At 40.7% G+C, this 18,999-nt stretch overlaps 1 protein-coding gene across 4 annotated transcripts in view; it reads right to left on the bottom strand.

Moving 5' to 3' along the window:
* The window catches only part of EXO1 (exonuclease 1), a 34,690-nt gene extending 15,698 nt beyond the window's left edge, over nucleotides 1-18,992 (bottom strand). For 2 of the 4 annotated variants that reach the window (XM_074947060.1, XM_074947058.1), the window contains exons 1-9: nucleotides 18,622-18,657; nucleotides 18,323-18,496; nucleotides 16,051-16,170; nucleotides 14,226-14,349; nucleotides 12,687-12,824; nucleotides 11,724-11,936; nucleotides 8,616-8,803; nucleotides 7,618-7,714; nucleotides 2,279-2,507 (exon numbers count right to left, since the gene is read on the bottom strand). In XM_074947060.1, the coding sequence (XP_074803161.1) occupies nucleotides 2,279-2,507; nucleotides 7,618-7,714; nucleotides 8,616-8,803; nucleotides 11,724-11,936; nucleotides 12,687-12,824; nucleotides 14,226-14,349; nucleotides 16,051-16,170; nucleotides 18,323-18,483 (1,270 nt within the window). In that variant the 5' untranslated portion in view covers nucleotides 18,484-18,496; nucleotides 18,622-18,657. Of the gene's footprint in view, nucleotides 1-2,278; nucleotides 2,508-7,617; nucleotides 7,715-8,615; nucleotides 8,804-11,723; nucleotides 11,937-12,686; nucleotides 12,825-14,225; nucleotides 14,350-16,050; nucleotides 16,171-18,298; nucleotides 18,497-18,621; nucleotides 18,658-18,890 lie in introns of those variants that run through there. The other 2 variants (XM_074947059.1, XM_074947061.1) reach the window with 2 other exon arrangements.
* Between the last annotated feature and the right edge of the window lie 7 nt (nucleotides 18,993-18,999).

Here is an 18,999-nt window from a genome sequence, read left to right as displayed (position 1 = left end):
CAGGGGGTCTAAAACCAAGAAAGGGACAAAGTAAGCAATAGAGACAGCACTGAGAGAAGTACGTGGAGCTAATAAGGGCTGAGACTTAAACAGGGCAAGATTATGTAAGGCCTTGAAAGTTAGGAAAAGGATCTTGAGTTTGAAACAGTAAGCAAAAACAGACCAGTAAAAAGGTGCAAGAAGTGGGAGTAAATCTACCTAGGAAGCAGAATTTGTGACAACCCAGAGATGAGAGAAGCTGGAGGGAAGAATGTCACAGTAGTCAAGGCAAGAAATGACAAAGGCTTAGAGACATGGACAGGAAGAGGCTGAAGCTGTGATAAATGAGGGGGAGTGGGGTAGCTCCCTTTTATGGGCACCTAGCCATCCAGTAACTATAAAAACCCTCTTAGTAGCTGTTCTCTAATTGCTCTACCTGTAAAGGGTTAAAAAGTCTCACTGCTATGCACAGGTAAAAGGAAGCGAGTTGGCACCTGGCCAAAAGTGCCAATGGGAAAGCTAGAACTTTTTAAAATTGAAACAAGACTCCCCTTTTGTCTGTCTGTGGTTGTTTTCTAGGGGAGAAGCAGACAGGGCAGAGCTATGCTGCAAGAAGCATGGGGCCACGTATGAAAAATCCTCGGTATCATATCTAGAAACCACTCATTTGAAACCCCAGATATGTAAGTAGATCAGGAAATGTCTAGGAAGACGTGATTAGGTTCTCTTTATGGCTTGTGACTCCTCTGTGCTAACCCCGGGTGCTTTTGTTTTGTTGTAACCTTTAAGCTGGACCACAAGAGAGCTATTCTTGATGCTTAATCCTTGTAGTTACTTTTTTTTTTAAATCTACCAATAGCTAAGAGGTTTGTGCACGTTTAATTAGCTGGGGGCAACAGCTGATTTCCTTTGTTTTCCCTTCTCAGCCCTTCCCCGGAGGGGGGGGTGAAAGGGCTTGAAAGTACCCCACAGGAAGGAATTCCCAAGTGTGCCTTCCTGGGCTCTTAAAGGGGCTCTGCACTTGGGTGCTGTCAGCATTTACCATTCCAAGGTCAGAGAGAAGCTGTAATCTTGGGAGTTTAATACAAGCCTGGAGTGGCCAGTATTAATTTTTAGAATCCTTGCAGGCCCCCCATCTTCTGCACGCAAAGTGCCAGAGTGGGGAATCAGCCTTGACAGAAGCAGAGGAGACAACTCCACTGAAGACACCAGATAGACCAGGGGTTGCCAACCTGTGGCTCTGGAGCCACATGCGGCTCTTCAGAAGTTAATATGCGGCTCCTTGTATAGGCACCGACTCCAGGGTTGGAGCTACAGGCGCCAACTTTCCAATGTGCTGGAGGGTGCTCACTGCTCAACCCCTGGCTCTGCCTCAGGCCCTGCACCCACTCCACCCCTTCCTGCCCCCTCCCCTAAGCCTGCCATGCCCTCGCTTCTCCACCATCCCCCTCCCCAGAGCCTCCTGCACGCCACAAAAGAGCTGATTGGGAGGTGCAGGGAAGGAGGGGGTGGCGCCCATCGGCCGGCTGCCAGTGAGTGCTGGGAAGGGGGAGCTGATGGTGGGCTGCTGATGTATTACTGTGGCTCTTTAGCAATGTACATTGGTAAATTCTGGCTCCTTCTCAGGCTCAGGTTGGCCACCCCTGAGATAGACCAAGCAGAGTAAGAACAGAAAAGTGCCACTTTCACTTAGCTAGCAATAACTCAGTTACCTTGGTAAGGGTAGCTTCAGTGGAACAGAGGGCAGAAGCTAGATTGAAGAATATAATGGGAAAGCTGGAAGACAGAGCATCTAGGCAGTGGGAATAGACAGAATGCTCAAGGAACTTGAATATGGAAAGTAAGGAGGAGCATATACAATATTTTTGAGAACTCCTCTGCCTGCATCCCACCCTGTGACTGGTGGGATATTTTCTAGTGCCTTATGAGCCATTATAAAACAAAAACAAACCATATAATTTGAAATAGATTTTTAAAAATAATTTTAAGCAATGTAATTAAAAATTTGGCAGGATGAGATTTCTAACAAAACGGCTAAACTTTTGGAAGTCCAAAAGCAAATCAGATGAAACCTAAAACTCCAATATATAATCAAAACTCCAATTGTTACTTAGTTATAGTATTTTGTCTCCTCGGTCTTGCAACACGTTTAAACACACACACACACACACACTTAAAATTCTTCATATAAAAATATACTGGAGATGGAGCTCTCAACCTCAAGCCTTCAACTCAACTAAAAAAAAGGGTCTCCTTTTTTCCCTTTCTGTCCTGATAATTTTTGTGTAGAGACACATACCACTTCTTGATCTTTTGACTAGTAGTTCCTTGCTTGGAAGTTTCAGGCCTTTGATACTAATTATTTTCTCAATGCCTTTGGTAGTTGATTTCTCTAGCAAACGAGTGGTACATGTGGTAATGTCTGTATTATGACCAGGCTTGTAGTCTCTGCTCCAAATGCTGTTTACACAGTATGGCTTCTGACTAGCAGCTCTATCATTCCAGCCACGACTTCTTGGCCGTGAAGGCTACAAAACATAAAAAGAAGAGAACAAAACATCTGTTGGAGAGAAATTTATTAAACCTAGGATTCCCCACTTTAGTGTATCAGGATGATTTGACATTTATACAACAGCTATGACAGACCGATCTGCTCTTCATTCACATTTTATTCTCATTTCCACATTTTCAAAATTCTTCCCATATAAATTAATTTTTGTGTTGCCACATCCTTTTCCCTTCAAGTGTGGTGTGATTGACTGCTAGTCTAAGACAGATATAAAGAGGCAGAACAATCAAAACAATTTAAATTTCTGTTATGAAAACAATTAGAGGAAATATTTTGTATTGAGTTAAATACAGCAAACGTGACATCCCAATACATTTTTAGAGTTATATTTGAACCAGTTACTTCCATAGGTAAGCCTTTAATTAATCTTTTCTGAACCAATATGGAAATAGATGTTAAAAAGTCAGATGGTTTGAAGCAGCTTAAGATTTTTAGTTTGTGCAGGACAACTAGAAGTATAGAGATTTAAGTAATACTCCAAGTAAAGTGATGCTGTTTTTCCTCTCTGGACACCCAGGTACAAATTTTTATTAGGATAAAAATAAGTGCAGGGATTCCAGTGTAATCCTCAGAATACATACAGCCAAGTCATAAAAACCACTAAAAATGTGGTACAATAATATGTGCTGAAGAGTTTCCGAGGACTGGAAAAAGGGCATCTCAGCTAAGGAAGGAAGAGCATTGGCAGTACCTTGGAGAAAAGTTGACAAAATGCCATCTTCCTTTCCACTACCATTTAGTCCCTCACTTTCACAAGCAATACATTTCTACATCAAAATGAAGAATATAAACAGATTTATTTTTGCATATTCCCAATGTATGATACTTTCCCTTCATTTACTCAGACCAGGTGATTCTGGCCACCCTACGTTAGTTGTAGATGTCACATGACAAAAGATGCCAATGAAGATCATCTGTTCTGGATGTTCTAACCAATCTATTTCCTTGTCTGTCCACCATCCCTTGTAAACTGAAGAAGTATGTTTCCTTTGACCAAAACAAGGTCAGTAGGCCCCTTTTCAGCATTTATAGTGTGCAAGTGCCATTCCTTAGCTTTCTAAGTACTTCCTGATGACAAGTTATCTCAGAAATATAATGCATAATGATTGTGGAAAGATTTTTGCACCACAAGCAAGAACTTTAATCCAGGGATTGAAAATTCCTGGTATATTCAGGTCTCAACTAGCACCAGAAAAGCTTGACTGGTCCACGGAACCATAAGGTTTGCTATCTCACCAACAATTAGAGCAAAGAACTACAGTTATGCACACCATAGAAAGCTGGGAACATTATAAAGCAGATTCTAGTTCTGGCAGTGCATAAAACAATGCAACCTGAAACTACATCACTTGATTTACTATCTTTCTTCCCCTTATAACAGTGGTTCCCAAACTTTAACAGCCCGCAAACCCCTTTCACTAAATTGTGAAATCTCGTGAATTCCCTCCTCAAAATGAATATTTCCAGGGATTTAAGTTTAAATTTTCTCCACACTCCGCGGGGCTCCTGCTGCTGGACCCCGTTGATTGCCCCACCGTCAACTGAGCTCGGGCTGCAGGTCCCGCTGAACACTGGGGCTTGGGCTGACAGCCCCAACTGCCCAGCCCCGCTCTCCCTGTGGTTTGGGCTGCCAGCCCCGCGTGGAGCACTAGAGTTCAGGCTGCTGGCTCCCCCACTCACAGGGGCAGGGCTCGGGCTGCCAGCCCCAACTGCCCTTCCCCGCTCTCCCTGAGGCTCAGGCTGTCTACCCTGCAACTGGGTCCCACTGGCTGCCTCCGATGCCCGGGGTCCTCTGGCTGCCATTAGTGAAATTTTTCTGCAAACCCCCTCTAATGTTCCGCGAACCCCCAGGGGTTCACGAACCGCAGTTTGGGAACCACTGCCTTATAACTTCAATTGTAAAATGTTTGCAACAGCTACCATCACAAGAATTGGTATATTTGAAAGGGTTTATTTAGGGATGTCGATTAATCACAGTTAACTCACGCAATTAACTCAAAAATTAATTGCAATTAATCACACTGTTAAACAATAGAATACCAATTGAAAAGTATTACATATTTTTGGATGTTTTTCTACATTTTCGAATATGTTGATTTCTATTACAAAGAATACAAAGTGTACAGTGCTCACTTTACATTATTTTTTATTACAAATATTTGCACTGTAAAAATGATAACCAAAAGTAATAGTTTTTTTCAAAAAGAAAAGGAGTACTTGTGGCACCTTAGAGACCAACCAATTTATTTGAGCATAAGCTTTAATGAGCTACAGTTCACTTCATCGGATGCATAAAGTGGAAAATGCAGAGAGGATTTTTTATACACACAGACCATGAAAAAATGGGTGTTTATCACTTCAAAAGGTTTTCTCTCCCCCCACCCCACTCTCCTGCTGGTAACAGCTTTTGCGAATACAGACTAACACAGCTGCTATTCTGAAACCAGTATTTTTCAATTCACCTCATACAAGTACTGTAGTCAGTGGCGTGGCCAGGTGGAGAAAACAGGGGGAGCGGAGATTAAAAAAGCGCCACCCACTAGTACTCACCTGGCGGTGCTCCGGGTCTTGGGAGGTGGGTCAGGCGGCGCTCCGGGTCTTGGGTGGCGCTCCGGGTCTTCAGCAGTGCCTCAGCATCAGGTCCTTCACTTGCTCCGGTCTTCGGTGGCACTGAAGGACCCCCCGCCACCGCAATGCCGCCAAAGACCGGAGCGAGTGAAGGACCCGACGCTGAAGCACTGCTGAAGACCCAGAGCGCTGCCAGTTGAGTAAAAATTTAAAAGGCGTCAAAGAATTAAAAAGACGCCACTTCTGCTCGCTGGGGGAGCGGCTGCTGCCCCGCTCCCCCCCAGCTACACGACTGACTGTAGTGCAATCTCTTGATCATGAAAGTGAAACTTACACATGTAGATTTTATTTTGTTAGATAACTGCACTCAAAAACAAAACAATGTAAACTTTAGAGCCTACAAGGCCACTCAGTCCTACTTCTTGTTCAGCCAATCGCTAAGACAAACAAGTTTGTTTACATTTATGGGAGATACTGCTCCCTGCTTCTTATTTACAATGTCACCTGAAAGCGAAAACAGGCATTCGCATAGCACTGTTGGAGCCGGCCTTGCAAGGTATTTAGGTGCCAGATATGCTATACATTCATATGCCCCTTCATGCTTCGGCCACCATTCCAGAGGACATGCTTCCACACTAATGATGTTCATTAAAAAAAATGTGTTAATTAAATATGTGACTGAACTCCTTGGGGGAGAATTGTATGTCTCCTGTTCTGTTTTACCTGTATTCTGCCATATATTTCATGTTATAGCCGTCTCGGACGATGACAGCACAAGTACACTTTCGCAGCAAATTTGACAAAACACAAAGAAGGTACCAGTGTGAGATTATTGAAGATAGCTTCAGCACTCGAACCAAGGTTTAAGAATCTGAAGTGCCTTACAAAATCTGAGAGGGACGGGGTGTGGAGCATACTTTCAGAAGTCTTAAAAGAGCAACCCCACTCCAATGTGGAAACTACAGAACTTGAAGCACCAAAAGAGAAAATCAACTTTCTGCTGGTGGCATCTGACTCGGATGATGAAAATGAACATGCATCAGTCCACTCTGCTTTGGATCGTTATCGAGCAGAACCCATCATCAGCATGGACGCATGTCCTGTGGAATGATGGTAGAAGCCTGAAGGGACATATGAATCTTTAGCGCATCTTGCAAGGCCGGCTCCAACAGTGCCATGCGAATGCCTGTTTTCACTTTCAGGTGACATTGTAAACAAGAAGCAGGCAGCGTTATCTCCTGCAAATGTAAACAAACATGTTTGTCTGAGCAATTGGCTGAACAAGAAGTAGGACTGAGTGGCCTTGTAGGCTCTAAAGTTTTACATTGTTTTATTTTTGAATGCAGTTATTTTTGTATATAATTCTACATTTGTATGTTCAACTTTCATGATAAAGAGATTGCACTACCGTTCTTGTATTAGATGAATTGAAAAATACTATTTCTTGTGTTTCTTTACAGTGCAAATACTTGTAATCAAAATGAATATAAAGTAAGCACTGTACACTTTGTATTGTGTTGTAACTGAAATCAATATATTTGAAAATGTAGAAAACATCCAAAAATATTTAAATAAATGGTATTCTGTTATTGTTTAACAGCGTGATTATTTTTTTTAATCGCTTGACAGCCCTAGTTTTATTGTTATGTGAGCTGAAGGTTTAAATCCCAGCATTCAAAAAGCACATTATTCTAGTTCTTGTCATTTATGAGTGGTCAATCAGCTGCTAAAATCATGTTCAAACTGAAGAGGGGGAAAAAAAAAAGATAGTGACAAAAAAAAGTCTTTTTTAAAGTGAGTTTCATTTGATTTATTGAAGCCATTTTTTCCTATTGTTTTTAAAACCTTCCACTAGTGGAAAAAAAGTTTTCACCTTCAAAAGAACCTAAAATGGCTCATAATTAAGTGAAGAAAGTAGTACAGAAACAGTACCTGATATGTTTCCCCACAACTTAATTTCATGAGGGTTCTTGAACCCAGAAAACTGTTAATAGTCCAAATTCAGGAAAGCCTTTAAACAGATGCTGAACTCCCACTGATTTCAAAGGGTTGCAAGCACAGATTTAAGTGCTTTCCTGAATCAGGGCCAGTCAATGACAGAATGGGCATTAAATTGTTATATATTACTGGGAGAGGAAACCACAAAAGATACTAATAAATATCAACTTTATTTAAGCTTTTGGGAACTACTGAGAGGTTTTTAAAAATATTGGCAAAAATTGTTTCAAAAAATGAGGTGTCACATACATTTCAGAATCCAGAAACACATTTCAAAGCACTAGTCTTTGACCAGTGATCAAGGGGCGGGCGGGGGCGGAGCGGAAATAACCCCCAAATTTGTATTCTGTTGCTGCTTGAGACTCACTATTATTCCAGACTCCTTCTGTACTATATACAACTGTCAGAACACCAGACCAGCTGTAGGTAACATTCAGCCATACTTTCCCTTGCAATTCCAAAGGTATTTCAAAATCCTATGTTGAATGTTTTAAAAATGTTACCTGTGAAGCCTCAGGGTTGTAGTCATCAATTTGTTCCATTGTATGGATATCTTTATTGCCAAGAGCAATTTGAAAAGCAGTATCATCACCAATATGTCTAAGTCAATCAAATTAAGGGGATATACATCTGAATATTTGTATTATAAATACAAAATAGTATGACAAATTACAACTCGTACTCTAATTTCTATATTAAAATATGTTATTAGAATAATCCAAACAGTTAGTGTCCAAAGAAGAATATATACTGCTGCACATGCTGCTCTCCCCTGACCTCATTCAGTAGTAGCATCTGGCAGTCCTGGGATGTGTGGGTAAGTCACAAAACAGTCCAAAAAAGAAAAAAAAAAAGGAAGTTGTTAGTTAGTACTAGGGAGAGCCAGCAGGAGAAATAATGGTGGCCCAAGAAAATGAAAGTCTGTCAGTCACGCCCCACAGCAGCTTGGTGGGTGTTTCAAAGTTGGGAGCTAGTTCTTAATGACTCCCTCCCTTCATACTTGGATTTCTTATTCCACCATGCTGGGAGTTATAAAAGGAAGACAGAGGATGGGGAAATGCCCCCGCTCTCACAGGTAAATAATCCCCACACAGGTTAGGCAAATGACAGAAAGGGTCTTAAGTGTTGATGGGAAAGTTACAATGTGTATTATCTTACCATCACCCACAGTAGTCACTGTCTCAAAGAAGTCAAGACAGTTCTTTAAAAAAACAAAAACAAACTAAATTCAGTCTAAAGTTAAGCCAAGGAACATTTTCTTTAAAAAGCATATTCGTGATTTTAGAACCAAGGGTATTTCCAATTACTGGAAGATTTTTCCTTCTGATGAGAGCAATGCTTTAAAAAGTTAAAGGAAGACAGACTTACTAACTTTTGATAGGCTGACTGATCAAACAAAAGCCTCCTGTATAACAATGGAGAAAATTACAAAGGAAAGGAAGAGAGGAAATCCACTGTGCCACACCATTTCCCACATAATATGCTAGTGCACAAAGGATACCGCCCTGCATAAAGTAGTGTTTCTGGATCAACGCTGTCATCATAAGCATTCAGAGGAACAAGCTTCCTCTTGACTGGGTCAAAAACCAATTGATAAAGGAAAGTATTATTGGCTCGAATAAATCCCTCTATGTACTCTTCCGATACAGTTATATTCATCTTCAGGTACTGCCCAATTTTCTTAATAACCTGTCAACAACAACAAAAATATTGCTTTATCATCACTTCCAACCAAAGGAGATGCAATACCATGCATATCTTCAAAAGTAGTATTCCAGATATTCTTGAGGAGATACTCTGTGACTATATGAAATGTTCTGAGCACAGGGCAGAAGAAGTGGATGAAACACAGCAGAACATACATACATACATGTAGAGAGAAATTTTATATCCAGATATCCTAGAAGGAGTACTCTGTGACTACATGGAAAGCTGCTGTTAGCACAGTGCAGAAGGAATGGGTGGAGGAGGAATGTAATAGAACAGCCTTCACACAAACACAAACACACACTTTAAATTAGCAAACAAAACCTACATTTAGTGACAGTTAAGGTTGTGGCAGGACACATTCTATCCGTCCAAAACCTTAAAAGCAGGGAAATAAGAAGTTAACAGAGAGGGACTTGTGCATTCCTTTCCACCTTCATATTCCCAGCCACACTATTAATAACTCCCTCCAACTCTCCACAAGGCTTTCATTTCCATCTCTAACAGATACCATTAGCAATACGTACCCCATCCTCATGAATGTTTTGCATTAGAGTGCAAGTTTGATGAAGCTGAGGTATAACTAAATATATCCTTTATTCTAGTTCACCCTCCTCTCTTCCACCTTCAAACACACAAAGCTAAAAATTATTATATATGACAAAAAAAAGGCTCTTAAGCTTTCAGAAATCCTTTGCTATTTATTTTTAATCAACAAGAATACTGACTTAATATTTAAATAGTTTCTCCAATATATATATTGGATTTAGGTACTTTTTTGGTGGTTCCTTTGAATTCGTTAATTGGTAGTTAAGTTTTGAGACAAGTTTCTTGAGAAGGATGCATTTTAGTATATGGGCAAAATTTTACCCTCAAAGAAACTAATTTTTTTTCCGTTTAGAACACCAAACATATTTTGGAAGCATGTTTTCTGCATTCATTCCAATTACTTTTGAATGTAACTCACTGCAATGAGAAATCTGAATGCTGTTTCACACACTGTTGGATCAGTATGCTTATTGCCCGATGCCAACTCTGTCCACATATTTATTCAAGTGACACCATCATAGGACCTAATCACATTAGCCACACCATCAGGGGCTCGTTCACCTGCACATCTACCAGTGTGATATATGCCATCATGTGTCAGCAATGCCCCTCTGCCATGTACATTGGCCAAACCGGACAGTCTCTACGCAAAAGAATAAACGGACACAAATCTAACATCAGGAATCATAACATTCAAAAACCAGTAGGAGAACACTTCAACTCTCTAATCACTCAGTGACAGACTTAAAGGTGGCAATTTGGCAACAGAAAAGATTCAAAAACAGACTCCAAGGAGAAGCTGCTGAACTGGAATTAATATGCAAACTAGATACCATTAACTTAGGTTTGAACAGAGACTGGGAATGGCTCAGTCATTACACTAATTGAATCTATTTCCCCATGTTAAGTATCCTCACACCTTCTTGTAAACTGTCTGAAATGAGCCATCTTGATTAGCACTTCAAAAGTTTTTTTTCCCCTGCTGATAATAGCTCCTCTTAATTAGCCTCTTACAGTTGGTATGGGTACTTCCACCTTTTCATGTTCTCTGTATGTATAAATATCTTCTTACTATATGTTCCATTTTATGCATCCGATGAAGTGGGCTGTAGCCCACAAAAGCTTATGCTCTAATAAATCTGTTAGTCTCTAAGGTGCCACAAGTACTCCTGTTCTTTTTGCGGATACAGACTAACACAGCTGCTACTCTGAAACCTGTCCTTATTGCTTAGTTACTGGCTTATGATATTTACAGCTGAAATGCTTCCCATGAGATATTAGCCAACAGCAGCTTTTCAGGTGCAAATTTCACTATTTAGCTAAGATAGGTACACTTAGTTTTTTTTTTTTTTTTTAAATACTAGTTTGCTTAAACAGTGGAAACTGTGATTAAACAATGGAAAAATCTATAAGATTTCCTTCTGATATTAAGAAAGCTTGATGAGCAAGTCAAATAGGTTAGATACATGCGCTACCACTAAAATTTGTGAAAGAGAAGAATAACACTTCTTAAATCCTCAAAGATCCACATCGGGCAGAGCACTTAAGCAAGTGCTTAACTTTAAGCAAATGGGTAGTTCAGCTGAAGTTAACAGAACTTTGGTTTGCTAGATTAGGGCTACTAGCAATTGTGCCTTCAAAATAACGAGGTTCCATGTTTATCATTCCTTAAGAACTCTCTTCTTCATATTGCCCACAAGAAATTAATATATAAATATGAAGAAAATACACTTGCAAGCTAAAAATCTATTCTCTGGATGTCTCAATGTGCCAGGTTTGTTTTCGGTGTAAGCTCTGTGGGGAAAGAACTATCTTCATTTTTATGTCTTGTACAGTGTCAAACACATTGTTTGCCCATGAAAATGATAAAAAATAAGCAGACGTGAATACACATAGGGAGCAGAGTAAGAAGATGTCACTTCTTCCATCAATCATTCTTCCACAGAAGAACCACATTTTAAGTAGACGACTCTAGCACAGTCCGAAACAAATTTAAAAGTTGGGGGCTGGTTTTCTGGGAATGACACACCAGGAGTAAATAAATGATAGCATGAAGGACAATCCTTTAGGCTTGGAAAAACCTGTCCACATGCACTATATATTCTTGAAGAATCAGAATAAATCAGTATTCATTTTATTTAGGTGTTGAGAAACAGTGCTCCAATGCTGTTTTATTAACGAAATACACCATTCTCCAACATCAGTGAAATATTTCCTTTGATAGTTTCCACAAAATGCAGGTAGTTAAGGAGAATACCCTTCATGACATCCAACCCCTCAGATTAAAAAAAAAAAAGTGAGTGATATATAAAGGTCTTAGAAATCCTAAAATACAAATCTGAGCATACATTACCTTAATAATATCAGGATTATTGGCTAGTTTTAATAGCTTGCATGCCTTAGCTAACCCAATTCCATGAAGTGATGGAAGGTAGTCACAACCAGAAAGAATGCACATGTAACGGAATTTCTCTTCAGTAAATACATCCCCAAGCTGTTTACACCTTCCTAGTCGAGCCTGATCGATCTCTAGTCCATTTCCAAACTTGTCAATTTTCAGAAACACCTTGAAATAAGAGAGAGCAAGTAGTACATTAATTCTCATCTCATTGTATTTTATGCACATTGGTGAACTAAAGGGTGTTCCCCCTCAAACATTTATTACATTAATAGCTTGTGATGTTTGCCTTGCCTATTACATTTGCTTTCAGAAGACTAAATTCTAGAAGGTACAGTGTGGCCTGCCAGAAACTCCACAGCCAGTAGAGGAAGCATGTGTTAGAGTGTGTTTTGAAAGGAGCCAAGGAACAAAGGACAGCTTGCTACACAGGCCTTCTGCAAAAAAGCCGTGGATAGGATATTCTCAGATGGGTTCTAAGAGTCAGTGTTGTGGTCAAAAATTTGTGCGTAGGCTTCCTGATCCAGCAGTGGCATCTGAGCATACATCTATTTGCAGATTCCTACTTCTAGAATATGGACACACATTAATACTAATTATTAGGGGGGTTGTTGTTTTTTGCTTGTTTCAGTTCATATTCAAGAATAGGAGCATCTTTGGTGCAGGTATTTTGCTTTCTCTGTTTGGAAATCACGTACTACATTGTGGACACTACTAAAAATAAATATTTATTAGTTTGTGGCACTTAATGGAGAAACAAGATTGAATTTGACCCTTAACCTCTGTGTCTCAGTTTCCCTATCTGTGACAAGACAATAGCTGTACTTACATACTTCACAAGTGTGTATGGACAATTAGTTTGTACAATGCTTTGAAGATGTAAAGTGAGATGTAAGGGCTATTTATATTTTTTATTACCTTTTTACACCCAAAAGCCAGAAGATCCGAGTCCTCTGTAATTATAGCTTGTACTATGCCAGTCTTATTAAGATAGGCCAACTGAGCATCAGCTTCATATGGAGCAACAACACAATCAACTCCTTGGGCACGGGCAGCCTGTACACAAACAAGTATAAGAACAATGTAAGAATTGAACACTATTATTACTGGACTGCAGCAGCATCTAGGCTGCGGTCAGATGTAGGCCTTATTTTGCTAGGCATTGTGGATACAATTTTCAAATGTGCCTAAGTGTCTTAGTAACATTCTTCATTTTCAAAAATGACTTAAGTACTTAGGAGCCTAAGTCCCATTGACTTTCAATAACACTTAGGCTCCTAAGTCACTTTTGAAAATAGAAGTTAAGCAGTTTTGAAAATTTTACCCTGTGTAAGCATATAGTAACAACAGTCAATACTTAAAAACATCTTACAGTCTTGTAACCCCAAACTTGCAAATCACTGTGTTGGGACACTGCCCATTGAAATCCATGGGGCTCCACTCACGCAGACCCATTTGAAGGATCTAGCCATAAAAGTTTAAAAATAAATAATTTCAGTTTAAAAAACAAACATTTGCTAATAAATAACATTTCCTACGTTGGCCTCCAACGCTATCCACATCCATTTGATCTGACCACAAAGGTTTATGCTCCCATTCCAACCAGTTTTTCTGTTCAAAGAAAGAACATCTGGACAAATAGAAGACTGCTAAAACTCTGCTATGACTGAGAACTTCAAAGATCAATTTCCTGGGCCATTTTTTAAGTGATCCATAATTTTCCTATATATAGTTGTTTGCTAACAAATTAAAAATACAAAACTGTACTATTTCCTCCCTGCCGTTTATTTATGCCAGACTGAGGCACCCAAGCCACAAGTGGCTCTTTAATGTGTCTCCTGCAGCTTTTTGCAGCACATGATATTAAAAACACAGTGTGATTTAATTATTAACCAGTTTAAGTAAAAGCATCCTGATTGGCTAATATGTTATTGACAAATAATAATATTTGGTCAGTCATTTTGCTGTGAGAATAATAAGATTTCCCATGTCATACTGTTTAAATATGAATATATAGTACTATAGTAAATGAAACAATGAATTCACGCTACTGCGGCTCTTTTGGGTAATACCGATCGCTAATTTGGCTCCTGAATCACTGAGGTCTGAGTATCACTGATTTAATGCTAAATGTCAAATGTGGAGTACACTCAATGGTTTAGTTAAAATTGCAAAGATACCTGTGAATGATTGTCACGTGCCAATTCAAAGAAGTCTGGCATAATGAAAAGCAGAGTTGAATACAGTAGATTTATCTGTCTGCTGTGCTGAACAGCCAAAAATGTGCCGAACACATACATCAGGACATCTTGCATGATTATATGTTGAGAGACAAGTTTCATGTAAATATGGGCAAGGAAAAGCAATGAGCAAGATATAAACATAGTGGAGAAGCTGCCAACAAAAACGGTAGATGTCATTTGCAAACCTACAATATATATATAATTAACAACTTACCTTAATAACTTCATGAGCCATCGCATGGGTAACATTGACACTGCGCCCAAAACAGTCTCTGGCTTCTGATAACTTCCCCTCACGAAGCAATTGTTTCCCCTTCAGAAGATTAGCCTGTCGTTTCCTACAGGGTAATAAAACAAAAAAACCCACCTCCCTCAATATACATTATTATTATTCCACATTTACATACTACCATAGTTTGCATGACACTTTATGAAGGATTAAGATGGACATGGTTTCTTCTCCAAAAAGGTCAAACTATGTTACACAAAAGAAGAACATGAAGGTATGAAAGGGCGTAGGAAAAAGGGGTGCAAACAGATACAAATAATGACAAGTCATTTTGTAGTAATGCTTATAAATAGTAACACATTGATGTAGAGACTGAGGAAGAAGCAGGCAGCACATGAGTTGAGATGAACAGTGCAAAGTAGGGCAGAAGAAGAGGGTTTTAAAGATGGTTTCAAGGAGGATGAAAATGTTTGACACAAGAGGTTTGTGAGAGAGTTGTGTTTCCTTCCAGATTGAGTCCAATACCACAAATTGACTATTTTCCAGGTTTGAAGAGGCAAAGACCTCATGAGACTTAAAACTCCTTGGGGCAGGGACCATCTGTTTGTTCTGCATTTGAACAGCGCATAGCACAATGGGGTCCTGGTCCATGACTATGGCTCCTAGATACTACCAGAGTGCAAATAAATAATGAAAATGGCTAATCTAGCAATATTTGCAAAAATTCAGGACAAAATTTAATGACATCAGCTCACAAGATAACAGCACTATGAAATCAGAATCTGAATCCAAAACCCAGGCCCGAATCAAATCTTAATGTAATGCAGATTGAACAACAGCTTGTTGACCCATTACTAATAATTAAGGCTAAGTTTCAGTCATGGGTATTTTTAGTAAAAGTCATGGACAGGTCACGGGCAGTAAACAAAAATCCATGGGCCCGTAACCGGTCCATGACTTTTACTAAAAATACCCCTGACTAAAACTTGGGGGGTGCCGCAGGTACTGGAGAAGGGGGTGCAGGTGCTCGGGGGGTGAGTCACGGCCCGGGGAAGCAACGCAGGTGCTGGGGGGGAGGGCGCAGGCAGGCTCCCTACCCAGCCCTAGCTCAACGTGCTGCCTCCACTCCGCCCCAAGCCCCAGTTATGCAGCTCCCATTTGCTGGGAACCATGGCCAATGGGAGCTGCGGGGGCGATGCCTGGCTGTTGGCAGAGGCAGCATGTGGAGCTAGGGGAGCTGAGGGAGAGGAGTCCCCGCAGCTAAGCAACGGCCCCAAGCCCCATACCTAAACTCCTGTTGCTGGGGGCCCCGAGACTGCCCCAGTAACAGCCAGCGCAACTGACCCAGGGGCTGCCCGAACAGTTCAGGCAGCTCCTGGGCCAGCTGCACAGGGCTACTGGAGAAGTCACGGAAAGTCACGGAATCCGTGACAAACACGGAGCCTTACGAATAATAACCAACTACCTGTACTGGCAATAAAATAATTCTACACTTCTGATCTCATTGCACAAACCAGAGGTATAATTACAGAAGGTGTTTCAAATTACAAGTTACTGAGAAGCTATTGCTCAAAAGATCTGCTTTTTCCCCCATTTATAAAATATTTCAGTTTTTAAAGAGAAGTTCTATTCTAAAAAAACAAACTCTCAACAGTATTTTGGGGCTCACTGTTGAAATAATTACATCACACTGTAAGAAGTGTAGAAACTAAAGCAATCTTTGATAAGCCCAGCAAAATTACCAGTTTAAAAAATATGAAGCATAAGCACACAACTGGTATAATTTGTCTGCAAGTTGATCATTACTTACTCTCTTCGAGCTTTTTCCACTTCCTTTTTAGAAGGCAGGGTACATCCATCAAATACTAGAATTGGCTTGATCCCAAATGACAAGAGCATATCAACAAGTTTCAAGCAGAAGACTACATATCTGTAAGAATATATATATATATTTTCATATTACGAAGCGTGAAAACATCCATTGCTTGAGAATGAAACTTAAACCTTAAGACTACCACATATTTCTAACTTGCAGGAAAAACAAAAAAAAGTTGATGATAATTAGCATTCAAAGCTGTCAGTGGGTTAAAAACCTTTTTTTTAAAAAACGAAGAACAGTACGTACATTTTTACTATGAAGGAGTCCTCCTTATGTCCTGTCTCCGGTGAAGCCCAGTACACTATGAACATTATCATCTGTTATGCTATTTATTCTTCTTTACAAATAATTGTGTGTCCAAAGAATAAGTTACACTTCACTGAAGTGCCAAATTGTACAGCATTTTGTAAACTATAGGACAGATCATCTCCCTGATGCCTGTGAGCTGAATACATGATGCTCAAACAGAGAGGGGATGCATATTGCATTATCCTTTCCTGAAACTCTGCAGATGACCTTCTGGTGGCGCTTTATGGTGATTAAGGGGTGATGAAAGTGCTTACCATCTAGGTTTGCCACTATCCACCCATCACTCCAGATGGCGGATAAATACTGGGATGCCTGTGCTAAAATGAAAACTACGTAAAGCATCATTAAACTTGGAAATTGGGATCTGTGCCTATATATACCCCCTCCCAGAGAAAGGAGAGGTTATTATGATCAAGAGCAGGGTATGACCTTGCCACAGAGCAGAACTAAGAACAGCCCTCAGATGGCAGGGAAGACAAAGCAGCAGCCCACCTTCACTGGTCCCCAAGCCCATCTTTTCTGGAGAAAAAGATTCGTGAGAGATTCTAAGATTAAAGATTCCCATGTTTCTTCAGTCCCCCAATCTCCTCGGTATTTCTATGGAAATGTACAATTTGGTCCAGTATGTGTATATAGGGATTATTTCACTTTTACAGATCTAGTTGCCTGTGGCTGAAAAGCAGCAGCCTTTACACAGCACTGAAGGCTATATTATTAAAAGGGCATTACAGCATTTTTGACAGTCATCTAATACTTTTCAAGTCTTAACTGACCACACAGTTTTTTCTAACACATAATATGGGACAGTAGAGAGCAGCTTTTACAGTGTTATAGCTAGAAACACTTCTTCTGGTGAGATAGACACTGGAATAGCTGGATCATCAAAAAAATTGGACCAAAAGGAAGTGCTGTAATATTTATGAAAGTGGGGCAGGTCACATCAGAGCATGACAGAGGTTTTGACCAACACCCAAAATAAATCAAGCTTAGCCCAAACTGCCTAATTTTGACTCATTTCCAGTAAAAAAAAAAAAAAAAAAAAAAAACACTTACTTAAATAGATATTTCAACCTAAAACAAAAGCTTGCCTCCAACTCTCCCAGAAGGTTTGTGAATCTTGTAAACAAATTCAAAAGCAGGCATCTCTCTTTGGGATTCATTATGAGCAATGAACAAAATATAATAATAAATAATATATGTTGTGCAGGGTACTTTTGTGCAGGAAGAGGTTGATCTCATTCACAATATGGGGTGTCAGAATTACTTAACATTGTTATGTCATTCTGCCACATAAGATTGTTTATGAGCTGTCATTTTTGTACCAGAAGACATACTGCCAGTGGCACAAGCTGCATTATAGCTGGGACACTCTATTTTCATACAGTAACTTATAGATTTCAGAGTAACAGCCGTGTTAGTCTGTATTCGCAAAAAGAAAAGGAGTACTTGTGGCACCTTAGAGACTAACCAATTTATTTGAGCATAAGCTTTCGTGAGCTACAGCTCACTTCATCCGATGATGAAGTACCTTAGTCTCTAAGGTGCCACAAGTACTCCTTTTCTTTTAACTTATAGATGTTATTCATGAAGGGCACATTGAAAACACCTCTCCTGTCTGATTTTTAAAAAACTTACTCTTGATATAAGCAACACCAAAGACTGGGGGGGAATCTTTTTTTCCCCAATGTTTACTTTGTGTATCTGACAGCAGTTTGTATATGTAGACTCAGTTTTGCTATTTCTCCATTTGTGCCTGGTTATAAAACCACAAAAATGAAAGCCAGTCAGTTTTTTTTTAAACATAAGAGAGTTAAAAGCAGTTTCAAGTTGGCAGTGTCCCCTTACTTTGTTAAAAGGCTGAGAAACTCACAAAAATAAGTTAGGGAAAGCTTACTGGTCAGTGGGTTCTCCTTTGGCTAGTTTTTCAGCACAAGCATAGGCTCCTTTGTGCAGCCAGCAGTAAGTATCCACAGCTACCACTTGCCCTTTGTATTTCTTCACATGAGTGGGTTCCGCTGCCTCTTTGATAAACTGGAGCAGGCCGTGGATTCCCATGGTGTTGCTTAAACTGGAATCAGGAAAGAGAGAAAATGTGACACAAAACACGTTTGCTCGCCCTGCACGAGGTTTTCATCTTTGCACAGGGCCGATCCCACGAGATGGCGGGCAGGCGAGGCAGGGAAAGAAAAGTACCTGGGACCAGTGCAGCCTGCGACTGGCAAGAGAGCCACGGAGCACAGGGAGACCCGAGCTTCGGCCCCCTGCCCCAGCGCACGCAGGCCCGGGAACCACAGCCACGCTGCGCCCGGGGGGGGGCCGGGCCCCCAGGCCCTGCCTCGATCCCGGCCGCGGGGGGGGCCCGGCCGCTACGCCCCAGCCGGATCCCGGCCCCGTGTAGCCCCCCTTCATCAGCCCTGGGGCACCCTCGTCCCGCCCCCGACGGCTCGCCCCGTCCTCGGCACCTGGGGCTGTTCGGAGGAGCCGCGAGACGCTCCCTTCTTCCGGCTCGGCTGGGCTGGGCTGGGCTGGCTCCGGCCGCTCAGCCGCGGGGCGCGCGGGAGCCCGCAGCAC

Source organism: Natator depressus, chromosome 3 (genome assembly GCF_965152275.1).
Source record: "Natator depressus isolate rNatDep1 chromosome 3, rNatDep2.hap1, whole genome shotgun sequence".
NCBI lineage: Eukaryota > Metazoa > Chordata > Testudines > Cheloniidae > Natator > Natator depressus.
Note: the sequence above shows the minus strand (reverse complement) of the source record. Positions and strands in the feature narration are given on the sequence as shown.